The sequence below is a fragment of the Vulpes vulpes genome, chromosome 2 (assembly GCF_048418805.1).
Source record: "Vulpes vulpes isolate BD-2025 chromosome 2, VulVul3, whole genome shotgun sequence".
Classification (NCBI taxonomy): Eukaryota; Metazoa; Chordata; class Mammalia; order Carnivora; family Canidae; genus Vulpes; species Vulpes vulpes.
Window position 1 is genome coordinate 144,644,850 of NC_132781.1, and position 13,941 is coordinate 144,658,790.

At 43.0% G+C, this 13,941-nt stretch overlaps 1 protein-coding gene across 2 annotated transcripts in view; it reads left to right on the forward strand.

The window, feature by feature from the left end:
* Positions 1-770: 770 nt before the first annotated feature.
* The window catches only part of BRD7 (bromodomain containing 7), a 36,053-nt gene continuing 22,882 nt past the window's right edge, over positions 771-13,941 (forward strand). For both annotated transcript variants that reach the window (XM_072750266.1, XM_072750267.1), the window contains exons 1-2: positions 771-1,013; positions 1,413-1,621. In XM_072750266.1, coding sequence (XP_072606367.1) covers positions 965-1,013; positions 1,413-1,621 — 258 coding nt within the window. In that variant the 5' untranslated portion in view covers positions 771-964. The remainder of the gene's footprint in view (positions 1,014-1,412; positions 1,622-13,941) is intronic.

The following is a 13,941-nucleotide window of genomic DNA, read 5'->3' on the forward strand; positions in this document are numbered from 1 at the left end:
TCCACTTCAGCTCCACTAGAGCCTTTTCATCCAGATGTCAACATTCATTTCCATATATGGATCTTAACAAATACACTCAGTTTCATGTTTTTTTATGTTGTTTTAGTTACAGTTTTGGAGGCCTTTTCATACCAGCACATAAGGGGTTTTTGTTTTGTTTTGTATTTAAGATTAGAATCCTTCAGTCACCAACGTGCTGGGTTTGCTGGATCTGGCATCCAGCGCAGGGTTCAATAAATATTGTCAAAGAGAAGACAGAAGCAAGGGGCAGAGGGAGAGCAGCGAGGAGTCCGGGAAGGGGGAAGCGGCAAGGATGAGAGAAAGAAAAGGAAGAGTGGTAGGAAGAGGGAGGGAAGGAGAGAGAGAGAGAGGAAGGAGGGAGGGTGGGAGGAAAGAGAAAGGGACAGACAGACAGACGGAGACAGAGGAAGAGAAGGGAGGGACAGACAGAGGGACAGGCAATGAGACAGAGACAGGGGGAGGGAAAGATGGACAATCAGACCGACAGACAGAGAAGAGGAGACAAGGGAGGGAGGGAATGAGAGAGGGAATGGAGGAAGAGAGGGGAGAAGAGGGAGCGAGAAAGGAGTGAAGGGGGGAGGGCAGAGAGGCCGGGGGAGTCGGAGCGGTGGGCCCCGCCCCCGGCCCGCGGGCTGCAGCGCCACCTCCGGCCGCCAGGGGCCGCCACGCGCAGCCGGCCGCACCCCGCGCGCGCCGCGGGCCCTCTCTCCCGCCTCCGCGCCGGCCGCTCGCAGCCCCGCCGCCGCTCTGTGGCCCCGGCCGGGTCTCGCGCGCCGTCTTCTCGTGAGGGGCCTCGCGCCGCCCGGCGCACGCCGCCCCCCTGCCTCGCGGCGCGGGGTCTCGCGGGCCCCGCTCCCGCCCTCCGCTCGCCTGGCCCGGACCGGAAGCGGCGCCGCACGGCCTGGGCCTGGCGCGGGGGGCGGGCACCGGGGCCCGGTCGGACATGGGCAAGAAGCACAAGAAGCACAAGTCGGACAAACACCTCTACGAGGGTGAGGAGCGCGCCGCGGCGGGGGCGGGGCGGGGGCCGCGCTCCGTGGGGGCCAGCCTCGAGCTCCCGCGGCGGGCCGGCCGGGCGGGGGGGGGTGGGGGGGCGCCTCGCACGGGCAGGCCGGGACCCGCGGCGAGGGGGGCGCGGCCCGCCGGAGGCCGCGCAGCCCGCGGGGCGGGGGGGGGGGGGGGGGCGGCGTTCGGAGCCCCGGAGCCCGGCCCCCGGCGGGGCTCTGGCTGGGAGGCGTGGGGCGGCCCCCCGAGGCCCGCGACGTTCCGGGCGCTTCTCGCCGGGCGTCCGTCAGTCAACAGGTGCTGCGCGCCCGCCCGGAGCCTCCCTGCGCCGCTCCGCCCGCGCCCCCGCCCGCGCCCGCGCCCCACGCTCTCTCCTTTCGTTTAAGAGTACGTAGAGAAGCCCCTGAAGCTGGTCCTCAAGGTGGGAGGGAACGAAGTCACCGAGCTCTCCACGGGCAGCTCGGGCCACGACTCCAGCCTCTTCGAAGACAAGAACGACCATGACAAACACAGGGACAGAAAGCGGAAAAAGAGAAAGAAAGGAGAGAAGCAGGTTCCAGGGGAAGAAAAGGGGAGAAAACGGAGACGAGTGAAGGTAAATGTCGTCGGCGCTGCTTCAGCTTTGCTTGGTGTTACCGCTTTTCAAGCGTTCCCGCCGCCGCCGACCTGACTTTGTTCCCTTTGTGTCTAGCGAGACGCTTAAAACGCCGGTAAAATCTGTTAAATCTGCCGTGTCTGGAGGAGTCACCCGTGAGTCTGAGCGACTCTCGATTCGATCGTACCCTCAGTTACACTCGCAGCAAGGGAGTGAGCGGCTCCGCCCTGGTTTTCCGGGAGCCCTGTCGCAGCCCTGTCACAGTACTTCCTCTCAGGGAAGGTAGCCTGGCCCAGGAAAGATCAGAGTCCTCCTCAGAAACGCCTCCGTGTTGGAGCTTTGTCAGAAAATCATCACTTCAGAAGTGAAGGGGATCTGTTGGCCTTGGGATTTTGTTCTGAGATGATAAATAAAGGAGCTGCTTTGGTCTTTTTTTTTTTTTTTTTTTTTTTTGACTAAGTTATAATTGACCTATATTAGTTTCAGACGTGCAACAGAGTGACTCAACATTTGTGTACATTGCAAAAATGATTACCACAAGAGTAGTTGTCTGTCACTCAGCTTTGGTCTCTTTTTTTTTTTTTTAAGATTTTATTTATTCATGAGAGACACACACACAGAGAGAGAGAGTGTGAGAGGCATAGACACAGGCAGAGGGAGAAAGCAGGCTCCATGCAGGGAGTCTGACATGGAACTTGGGACTCGATCCCGGGACTCCAGGATCACACCCTGGGCGGAAGGCGGCACTAGACTGCTGAGCCACCCAGGGATCCCTCAGCTTTGGTCTTAAAGCTTCAGTGTGTTGAAGAGAAAATTCGATCAGAGACCTTTAAGGGATGTGACACCAAATGATAAAAATAAGCATTCTCTTAACCATTTGCAGTTAATAGAAAAAGGGAAGAAAAAAGTAGCCGCTGTCTTGGTTTACATGTTGGGCCAAATAATACTAAGTTTGACGGATGATCGTATGCAGATCTGGAATTGTCCTGGACTTCTGCACCTCCCAGATTTAACCTGCCCCTGAGTGACTACTCAATCAGTTACTGTGTCTTGAATATAGATTTCCATAAGTTGGCTATATGATTTTTCTTGTGTTTATGTATAACAGCAGTGTCTAGTCCACGTGATTAAACACATCGTAAATCGCTAAATCTTAGAGCCTCTTTAGAATTTCTTCGATCTGTTATTTTCTGCCTGTTTTTAATTGCCTGTGACGTAATATACAACTGTCTAATGTTTTCTTTTCCCAAGTTCTAGAAGCCACTCTCTACATAGGAGTTAAGAAATTTAAGCAATACAGAAATGAACAAAAAAGGGGGGGGGCAAGAAGTTTCTTTACCCTAGTCCCTCATACAGTCTCTCTCTCTCTCTCTCTCTCTCTAGAGGTGACCAGTTTTTTTTTTTTTAATTGTTTTTTATTTATAAAGTGGTTCATGAACATACTTTTTAAAAGTCAGGAGTACTTCAAGGCTTTTAACACAAAAGCAGTCTCCTGCCCCAGCCTAGAGTTTTACTTCCCAAACTCTTTAGTTTTCTTTTTGGATATTTGTCTCCTTTTTAAAATGTAGGATTATGTTGGTATTTCCTGATTTATCAGTTTGCATGTTTTACTGATGTGTTACAAAAGATGAGCATTCTAATACTGCTTCCTGCCCCCAATTTCTCTTCCTCCATTCTCCCAGTAGAGGTATATCATAGCTGTTGAGTAAATCAGTATTTGGTATTTACTTGTTATTCACTAGTGACAAGTATAATAAATACACATCTGATCTTGATCCTTTGTTAATTGCTTTCATTGCTTTGGTTATCCTGTGTGAGTTCTTCCCAAACTGACAGATTTGAAAAACCCATCTGATTTCTGTTTTTCACGTGACAAAACAGTTTCCCCTTTTCTTGGGACATCCATCTTGTAGCCCTCCATGCCTTCCTGTTCCAGTCTAGATTAGTTGTTCTCTAGGCCTTCTGGGACCCTCCTTTCCCTCTTTCTTAGATACTGTGTCTTCTTGATTTATTCCCTTGTTCTGGTGGAATCTTAAATCTAGGAACTACCTAAGAAAGCATTCATAGGAAGTAGATTTTTGTAAGTCCTTACATGATTGAACATCTTCATTCTACCCCCATACGGTGTCCTCAGGTAGATTGATGGTTTGGCTCAGCGTGGAATTCCAGATTGAAAATTACTGTCTCCTAGAATTCCTTTTTTTTTTTTTTTTTTTTTGTCTCCTAGAATTCTGAAAGCATCTTGTTCTCTAATCGCTCTTGTTTTATTAGCACCCTGTTCTTGTTTTTCTCTGGAATTACTAATTGATGGGTTTTTACTTTTTTTTTCTCTTTTGCTCCTTGCCTTGTCTCTATTTTCCCTCACATTGTTCAGTTACTTGGTCTCCTCTTTTATGTTAACAGCATCCCTTAGTTACTTATTGAGCCTTCCTGGTATGCCTGTATTTCAATGTGCAGCACAAAAGCCTGATGGAATACTTTGTATCTAGACAGTTTGTCAGTGGTAGAGTCACTAACCAGAGACCTGATCATTTTGATGCAGGACACCCAAATGTCTGTTCTTCAGAGAAAAAAAGTCCCTCCTGGAATAAGGGTTTTTCCTGTGTTTCGGGAGCCATCTGGTGAAAGAGACTGAAGGTCTCAGGGCTCTGCCTTCAGTCCAGTATCTCTCCTCATCTTGATCTGTGTCCCATCTGGAGACTCTGGTTCCTGACGGCTCCAGGTTTCTGGGGTTTAAACCCTTCTCCTAGGAGCCTGTTTCCGCATGGAGGAGGTGGCTCGCCGTCTGTGATCTGCACACTCCTACACTTGCCTCTTGTTTCCCAGGTGTGTGGGCGTCTTTTATCCCCGTCATCTCTTCTGTACTTTGTCCACCCCATCTAACTGGAAGTTGAGATCACCTCTTTAAACTGCTTGTGATTTTAGTTCTGGCACCATAATACCAGCTGATATGCAGGTGTTCTTCATTTCTTTTTTTTTTTTTTTAATTTTTTTTTTTTAAGATTTTATTTATTTATTCATGAGAGACCAGAGAGAGAGAGAGGCAGAGGGAGAAGCAGGCTCCACTCAGGGAGCCCGATGTGGGACTCGATCCCAGGACTCCAGGATCACACCCCAGGCTGAAGACAGGTGCTAAACCGCTAAGCCACCAGGGCTGCCCTGTTCTTCATTTCTTTATCATTTACCTTATCTTTTTTATTAACTACATAGTATTTGGTTATATTGATATATTTTATTTAATAGTACATCTAAGTGTTACAAATAAAGCTGCAGTGAGCCTCAGGGACACAAATCTCTTATACTTTTGTAAGGATATCTTCAGGATAAGTTCCTGGAATTCTCCCATACTGTTCCAGTTATTCTGCTCTTTCTTGACTATGACCCTAAATGTCATTAGCCTTCATTATATTTTGATTCCATTGTAAATTAAGATGCTTTTGCATTCATGATCTTATTTGGACATAACTCCCTGCAGAATAGGGCAGTTAGGTTAGTTTCCATTTTATAAAAGGCAAAATGGAAACTCACAGAAGTGAAGTGGATTTGCCCAAGATCCCATTTCCCAATGACTTGGGGACCAGGGAACATTATCTAGGGTGTCCTTGGTTCTGTAGAGGATATTTGGGTCATCCCTTTTTTGCAGGTCGGACTGGGGATGGGGAGAGGGCACTCTTTTGTTAGTGTTGTCTAGGTAAAGACTTCAGAAGGACACTCCTCTCTGAGCTATGTTCTGGATCTCCAGGGAGTTTTAGGAACAGCAGTTACCTGTGGTCTCTTGGGGAGAATCAGCTATATGACACCCATGGACCTGGGAGGGGCTGGGGGTTATGTGGTTCTGAGGCACTGGTGATGCTTCTGTCAGTTCCATGTGGCAGGAAGGAGGAAGGAGATGCAAGGAAAAGACAAAGCATGCCCTTTCCTTTTTAAAGCATTTTCTGGAATGCATACGTAACTTCTGCTTACATTTCATCAGCCAGAACTTAATTAGCCACATGGCCACCGTAGCTGCTAAGGAGGCTGGGAAATTCTCTTATTTGGGGAAAGGGGTGGGGGCCTTGTACCCTAATAAAAATCAAGAATCTGGTACTTGCAGAAGATAAAGATCTGAGGAAGCACGCACACATAAAATGTAAAACCCTATGATTTTTCAAAAGTGAGTTAAGTCCAGATTTTCTTCTCTTGAGTAGGGAAGGTCCTGTTTATATTAGTTTTAAATGCCCAAATAGATAGGATCAATGGCATTTCTCTATGTAGAGTGGTAGCATTTAATACCAGCCAGAGCATTACAGGTACAATATCCCTTTGTCTCAGTCAGGCCATAATTTAGACCATATCACTATGGAAGTGTGTTGGCCTCTTTCTTTTTCCACTGAGCATTCAAATTGCCGAGTGATTTGCAAAGAATTTGTGTACTGGCATAATTCTTGTTATGTATAACATCACCCTCTCCTGAAGATCCAGCTTTATACATTTTCAAGTTACTTATTTCCACATCATATAACAAATAAAATAACAGCTGATTAAAAATGCTCATAAAAAAAAATAAAGAGAGATGCCTGGGTGGCTGAGCAGTTTAGTCCCTACCTTTGGCCTAGGGCACGATCCTGGAGTCCTGGAATCGAGTCCCACATCAGGCTCCCTGCATAGAGCCTGCTTCTCTCTCTGCCTATATCTCTGCCTGTGTGTGTGTGTGTCTCTCTCATAATTAAAAAAAAAAAAAAATGTTCATATCATTTGGTCTAGTAATATAGGTGTGAGAGGATGGTGAAATAAAACTGAGGGGCAATAACTAAAATTTTGTGTTGGCCATTACATAAATAACATTGATGATTTATAAAAATTACAGAAGTATTTACAAAATCACTTTAAGTGAAATAACCATACACACACACATACACATAATTACTAAAAAAACTACACACACACTGCACAGAACACACATTACATGTGGGGTCTATGTTGACTGCTTTTTGTATGTTATCTCCCCTTACCCTTTTTTTTTTTTAATATTTTATTTATTTATTCATGAGAGACACACAGAGAGAGAGAGAGGTGCAGAGACACAGGCAGAGGGAGAAGCGGGCTCCATGCAGGGAGCCTGACATGGGACTTGATCCCGGGTCTCCAGGATCACACCTTGGGCTGCAGGGGGCGCTAAACCCCTGCGCCACAGGGGCTGCCCATCTCCCCTTACCCTTTACCAGAATTGTATGAAGCTGGTATTATCATCTCTTTTTTTGTTTTAATTGTGGTAAAATACACAGCATAAGCTTTACCATCTTAACTATTTTTAAGCATCCAGTTCAGTAGTGTTAAGTATACTTACATCGTTGTATCAATTTCCAGAATCTTTTCATGCCCATTAAACAACTCCCCATCCCCCCCAACACACACACCCCCTCTAACTCCTGTTAACCACCTGTCTGTTTTCTGTCTCTCACCAATTGAGTACTCAAGGTGTCTCATAGAAGTGGAATCACATGGTATTTGTCTTTTTGTGACTGGCGCGTTTCACTTAGCATACTGACTTGGAGGTTCATCTGTATTGTGGCACGTGTTAGAATTTCCCTCTTTCTAGGGCTGAATAATACTGCAAGGTATGAATATTGCGTTGTATGGATATAGCACATTTTGTCTATCAATTCATCCATCAATAGGCATTTGGTTTGCTTCTACTTCTTGGCTGTTAGATATAATGCTACTGTTAACATGAGTATATAAGTATCTCTTCAAGAACCTGCTTTCAGTTCTTTTGAGTATATATCGAAGAGTAGAAGTGCCAGATCATACTGTCTTCTCTTTTACAGATGAAGAAAACTAAGGCTCAGAGAGGTTAGTAACTTGCTCAAAGTCACACAGTCAGTGCCAGGCCTTAAATCCTGCCTTCAAGAGGTCTTTAGTGTAAAAGAGGTTTTAGAATGGATACCACCCTTGACCCCTTTGCGTAGTACATGGAAAGTTGAAATCAGGGCCTTAAGAGAGGCAGAGCTCTAGCTCCAAGGCTCCAGAGAGGGCCTGGGATTGGGTGGGGGGAATCACAAAAGACTTTGCTCAGGAGGCTGCGTTTGAATTGGTCTTTAGAAGTCAGAACATAGTGATGTCACCTCATGTTCAAGCAATGTGGGAAGAGCTGCATACTCTGAGCTATATTTGTAATATAGATACATTCTTTTCATCTTGTACGATTAAACGTAAAGGATCCTGTGTGTAAAACCATGAGTATTGTACTTTATTGGCTACTGCAGGGATTTTCAAAGGTAATCTGACGACCCAGTTTTCACCTACGTACTGATTTAGAAGCTGGTGCCTGAAGAGAATGCCACAGTGCCGCAAAGAGATTCGGAGGTTAGGACACCACACGCCAGCAAAGGACTGAGAACGGTAGCATGGAGCTGGACGAGTGTGAGGGTGTGTATAGGGAACATAAAGGAGTTTTCTTTTTAAGCATAGAATAAAGAAAGGGGGGTATAGGATGAGACCTGAACGGCAGGTGAGGTGTCAGAGGAAGGAGTTTGAACTTGAATATGTCGGCCCTAAGCAATCAGAGACTTTGTTGAGTGGAAGAATGATAAAAGTTGAGCCTTAGTAATGTTAATCTGTTAGCAGCATCCCACAGCTATTGAAGAGCAGAGGCTGGATATAAGGAGAACTACCTAGAAGGTTTTCCAATGAAAGAACTCAGATTGGAGCTCTAAATTCCTTTATTGAAACTCAGACCTGTACTCCTGAATAACATAATCCTCACCCAGATTCTAAACAGCTTTGCAAGTCAGCTTCATTAGGTTAAGATGCTCAGAGGTTAGGCTAGTTCCTTTGCTAGAGGTCTTATCAGGATAAAATGAGAGATGTTTTTTAAATTTTAAATCATAAGCATTAACATACAGGATATTATTTATAAAGCTGAGGTTAAATAAAACTTCTAATGAAAATTTTAAACTATTAACATACAATAAATCCTAATATGCACCTATTTTATTAAAGCACTACACTAGATCCCAAGGGGGATCCATACTCATAAAACTAACATTTGAATGTGTACTGTATGCCAGTTCGTTTACTGTCTTAGGTCTTACAGACAGCTCTATGGGATAAGTACTGTTAGTATCTCGTGTTGCTGAGCTGAGGCATAGAGGATGAGATAGCTCGTAACTAGAGAGAGGAAATGAATGACTGTAATTAAGCAAAACAAAAATTCTGTCAAAACAATTCATCGATTTGTTTGGTAGACATCTTCCACATCTAGGGTCTCATGACAGAAAATCCTCCCATTCTGGTTTTCCTCTGAGGTCATCTTTTTGTTTTGTGTGTATGTATGTTTTAAGTTTATTGTTTTTAGTAATCTCTACACCCAGCGTGGGGCTTGAACTCATATCCCCAAGATCGAGAGTCACATGCTCTACTAACTGAGCCAGCCAGGCACCCCTAAAGTTATTTTTTTAGTAATCTCTACACCCAGTGTAGGGCTCGAGCCCATGACCCCAAGATCAGGTATCAGTGCTCTTCCAAATGAGGCAGCCAGTGCCCCTCCAGAAAGAAGGACTCTAAACACATGAGAGTAGTGTTGCTCCTCTGAGGGAAAGGCTACTTATTCATTAATTTATTCAGCAATTGTTTACCAGACACGTCTTGTATGCCAGACTGTGTTCTAGACTCAAATGATGAAGGCTAATAGAATACAGTTCCTGCCCTATGGGAGGATCTCAGAGTTGAGTTGGAGAATCAGATGTGAAAGGATAGACAAACTTCATGGCCTGGTAAGTTCTAGCAGAGGTATGAATGAAGTGTTCTGGGAGTCCTGAGGAAAGTATTTCTCATTTTGCCTGGAGGAGCTGGGGAAGGCGCACAGAAGACCTAATGCCTAAATTGTGCAACAGATGCTATTTTCAATAGGGCCTAGATGAGGTGCCACCTCAAAGTAGTAAGACTGATTTTTTAATTACATTCTAAAAATCACTTGTTGCAGGGAAATTCTAGAATTGTTTTGCACATTGGAAGCACTACTTGAATATAGAGATCTTTGTATCTAGATCTAGATCTCCTTCCAAAGTAGCCAACCTAAAGGACAGTACTTATAGCTAAGGACTTTAGCTATTGATTTGCATGCTTTTACATTCCTATTTCATGATGTCTCCTGTAATTAATTAATTCTGCAAGGATTATGTGTGATGTTGAGCTTGGGGGTACAGAGCTGAAAATGACATGGGACCCTGCCCATGAGGAACTCCAGTGAAAGGGGCAAATGTATAATAATTTATAATATAGTGCAATGAGTATTATAATACTCATAATATGAGTAGAGATTAATTTCAAAAGTATCATTCACAGACTAATAACTTGCCATTGAGTTGTGAATAAAGAGTCTGAAATTAAGTCCAGTTGGGATGCCTGCTGGCTCAGTAGTTGAGCATCTGCCTTTGGCTCAGGGTGTGATCCTAGAGTCCCAGGATCAAGTCTCACATCAGGCTCCCTGCATGGAGCCTGCTTCTCCCTCTGCCTGTGTCTCTGCTTCTCTCTCTCTCTCTCTCTCTCTCTCTCTCTGTGTCTCTCATAAATAAATAAATAAAATCTTAAAAAAAAAAAAATTAAGTCCAGTGTGTTTGTAGTTAACAGAAATAGCCACCATTCTCTCCTGCCTGGACCTTCTTGTGCACTGAGTATTTCCTCTGCCTGGAATGCTCTTTCCACCCACCTACCTCCACCCCCAGCCTGGCTAAAATCTATCCTTCAGATCTCAGCTCAGATGTTACTTCCTCATAGAAGCCTTCCCACATTTGTCCAGTCTAAATTAGATTCACCCAACAGTTATTCTCCCCATGAAATCTGTTTGGGTTTTTTTTAATGAGTTGTTTAATGTGTGTCTCTGTTGTTACACTCTCCGCTGCCTAAGGGCAGGGCTGTGTGTGTTTTATCCAACAGTGTGTATCCACACAGTAGAACTTCATTTATTTGTTGAATGCATGAATGAATGTGTGGACACGATGAGTAAGTACTTCACTGAAATTTCACATATGCTGTCCTATTTCATTCTCAAAGCAATCTTCTGAGGTATGTATTGTATGTACTTTATTTTTTTAAAAAGATTTTGTTTTTTTTGAGAGAGAGAGAGCACAATGGGGGAGGGGTGGAGAGAAAAGCAGAATCCTCACTGAGCAGAGAGCCTGAAGTGGGACTGGGCTCTATCCCAGGACCCTGAGATCATAACCTGAACCAAAGGCAGACAGCTTGACTGGCTGAGCCACCCAGGTGCTCCTATTGTGTATTTTGAAGATAAGAAAATTAGTCCCCCCAAAATTAAATAGTTTATGATCTGATACCTAATAAGTGGCAAAGCCAGAGTCTGAGCCTATTTATAAACTGTAACTGTAAATACTTCTTCCTTAGCTACCTGAAGTTAAATGACTCTAGTGGTTTTTTTTCGTTTTCTATAAGTAGTTGGCAAAATGCACTATTGAGCATAAGTGTTGGCTTGGTTTTACATATTTGTGTGACTTTAGTAAGGGGCATTTACAGTAAGATTCTATACTATACTAAATCATGAAGAAAATTAGAAGGTTGAAATCAGAATTTAAGTGGAGAGAAAACTGTAGAGATCAAAGCCTCTTGTTTTGTAGGTGAAACTGAGAGTGAGTGGGGTGTAACGTTCAAGGTCACATTCTGGTAAACTAGAAGCCAGATCTCCTAATTCCTAGTCTGGCAGTAACACATTACAGTATCTCCATTTGGTTTAGGGTGGTTTCCAATTATAGGTTTTTATATTCTCTTTTTTGGTTTCTAGCCCAGAAGGCTATATTCTCTTGTCATACTGAATAAAAAGTGGTTACTGTAGACCAGGCTGACAAGGTAAAGTTATCTGGTAGTACCTTTCTTTAGTACTTTTCAACTTTTCTATTACTTGACCTCATTACACCATCTCATTGACTTTCTAGGATAAGTAAAAATTAACAGTTAAATCTGTCTTGTGGATGATGAAGAGGCCTAATGAGGATAAATGAGTTCCCTAAGAGGGCCACAGTGTGTGTTAAGGATGAAGCTTAGGGTTAACATGAACCCAGACCATGGGTCAGCAAACTGTGGCCAATGCTGTCTGGTGTTATAAATAAAGTTTTATTGATACACACCCACACTGATTCATTTATGTATTGTCTATGGCTGCTTTCATGCCACAACAGCAAAGGTTAGTAGTTGTGATAGACTTTATGGACCACAAAACTAAATCACATACTATCTGGCCATTTACCAGAGAAGTTTGCCAACTCCTGCTCTAGGTTCCTGGCACTCTGGCCCTAGTTCTTTCCACCTAGGAGAGTACTTATTGCCTTCCAAGCTGTCCTCACTCCACAATTTACACTTAATAGGAAGGAATCTGTCTCATTGGTTGGGAGGGGGCTAGTCTTCCATTGAACAGATGGAAACCTGCCAGCCTACAAAAGATCCATGCCAGATTTTCTGGGCAAAAGATACAAAACTTCCAGAGTCAAAATTTACTGCTCCAGAATATGTCACAAAGCCATAACAAACAGACACCAATCAACTTGATGGTAACTGAGATCAAGTGCATGATGTGTACAGTTTATGGCATTTTTCTCTGGAGCCTTTATATATATATTTTTTAAGATCTTATTTATTCATGAGAGACATAGAGAGGCAGAGACACAGGCAGAAGGAGAAGCAGGCTCCATGCAGGGAGCCCGACATGGGACTTGATCCCAGGTCTCCAGGATCATGCTCTGGGCCAAAGGCAGCACTAAACTGCTGAGCCACCTCGGCTGCCCATCTCTGGAGCCTTTAAACCAACCATATATTCTGTATTAGATGCTTTGGACCTAAAAAGAAAAGCTCTGTATCAGTGATACTCAAAGTGTGATTTCTGTAGCAGCAACACCCATGTGACCTGGAAACTTGTTAGTAATAAAAACTCATAGGCTCAACTTAAAACATACTGGCCAAGTAATTCTGGAGACGGCGAAGATATTAATGTTTTAACAAGATCTTTAGGTGATTCTGATGCACACTGAAGCTTGAAAACCATAATGAGAACTCAGAATTTACACTTCTAGGAATTTCCCAGCTGATGGTGCTGGTCAAGGAGCACACTTGGAGAACCACCACTCTAGATATTAGAACAATAAATTAGACATAAGCCAAGAAAACCGTTTTGGAATTGACAAGATCCTATTGAGAATCTTGATTCTCAGAAGCATAAAATAGACGTATCTGGACAGTTTTAGTACAAAGTTAATTTTTAAAAAAATGATAAAACTACCTGGATACCAACCATCCAGCTTTAGCAGATCTTAACATTGTACCTTTTGTTTGATTTTTTTTTTTAAGAAATCAGTATAGATCCAGATGAAGCCTTTTATGTATTCTTCCAGAATCCCATTCCTGTCTTGCCCTAGAGCAAACCATTATCATGAGTTTCATGCATACTTGTTTCTGTAATTTTACTACTTCTACATAGATCTCTAAATAATATAGGCTTACACATTTTCAAACTACAAAACTGATTAACAGTGATTCTCAGTTCAGAAATAATGTTTCTGAACGCTATACATTTTGATACAATGTAACTTTAGTTTATTAATTTTACCTGCTGTGTAAATATTCATAATTTATTAATCCATTTTCCTCTTAGTAGACATTGGTTCATAATTTTTTTACTATTTCAGAGTGTGGCAGTAAATATTTTTGTACCCATCTTTCAGGTATACTCTGTGAGAGGAAGTTTCTATAGGGTGTGTGCCTAGGAGTAGAATAGCTGAGAAGTAGGGTAAAGGCATTGTCAGCTTTACTAGAAATTGTTAATTGTTCTTCTACTGGTTATACCTATTAATTCACCCATCCACAAGGTATGAGAGCCCAGTTTCTCTACATTTTCATCAAAACTTGACATTTTTAGGCATTTTAATTTTTGCTGGAGAGATAGGGAATGCCTTTTAGTTTTTAAATTTATAATTCCCAGAGTTCTAGGGAGCTTGAGCTAGTTTTCATGGTTTTTGATATTTCAGGTTTCTTGTGGGAATTACCTGTATATATCTTTTTTTTTTTTTACCTTTAAAAAGGATTTTACCCATTTTTTTACCCGTTTTCCTTTTTACCTTAATTTTACCTAAATAAATTCTTTTTATGTAATTTTTGCTAATACTTTATATGAATTTTTGTGTTTCAAACACTTTATCTCCGTCAATAGCTAGTCTTTTGGCTTTTCTTATGGGTAAGAAAATCTTTCCCTACCCTTGAGTCATAAAGAGTCCTTATATTTATCTGAAGTTCTAAAGCTTTGCTTTCTATATTTAAGTCTTTAATCTATCTAGAATTTC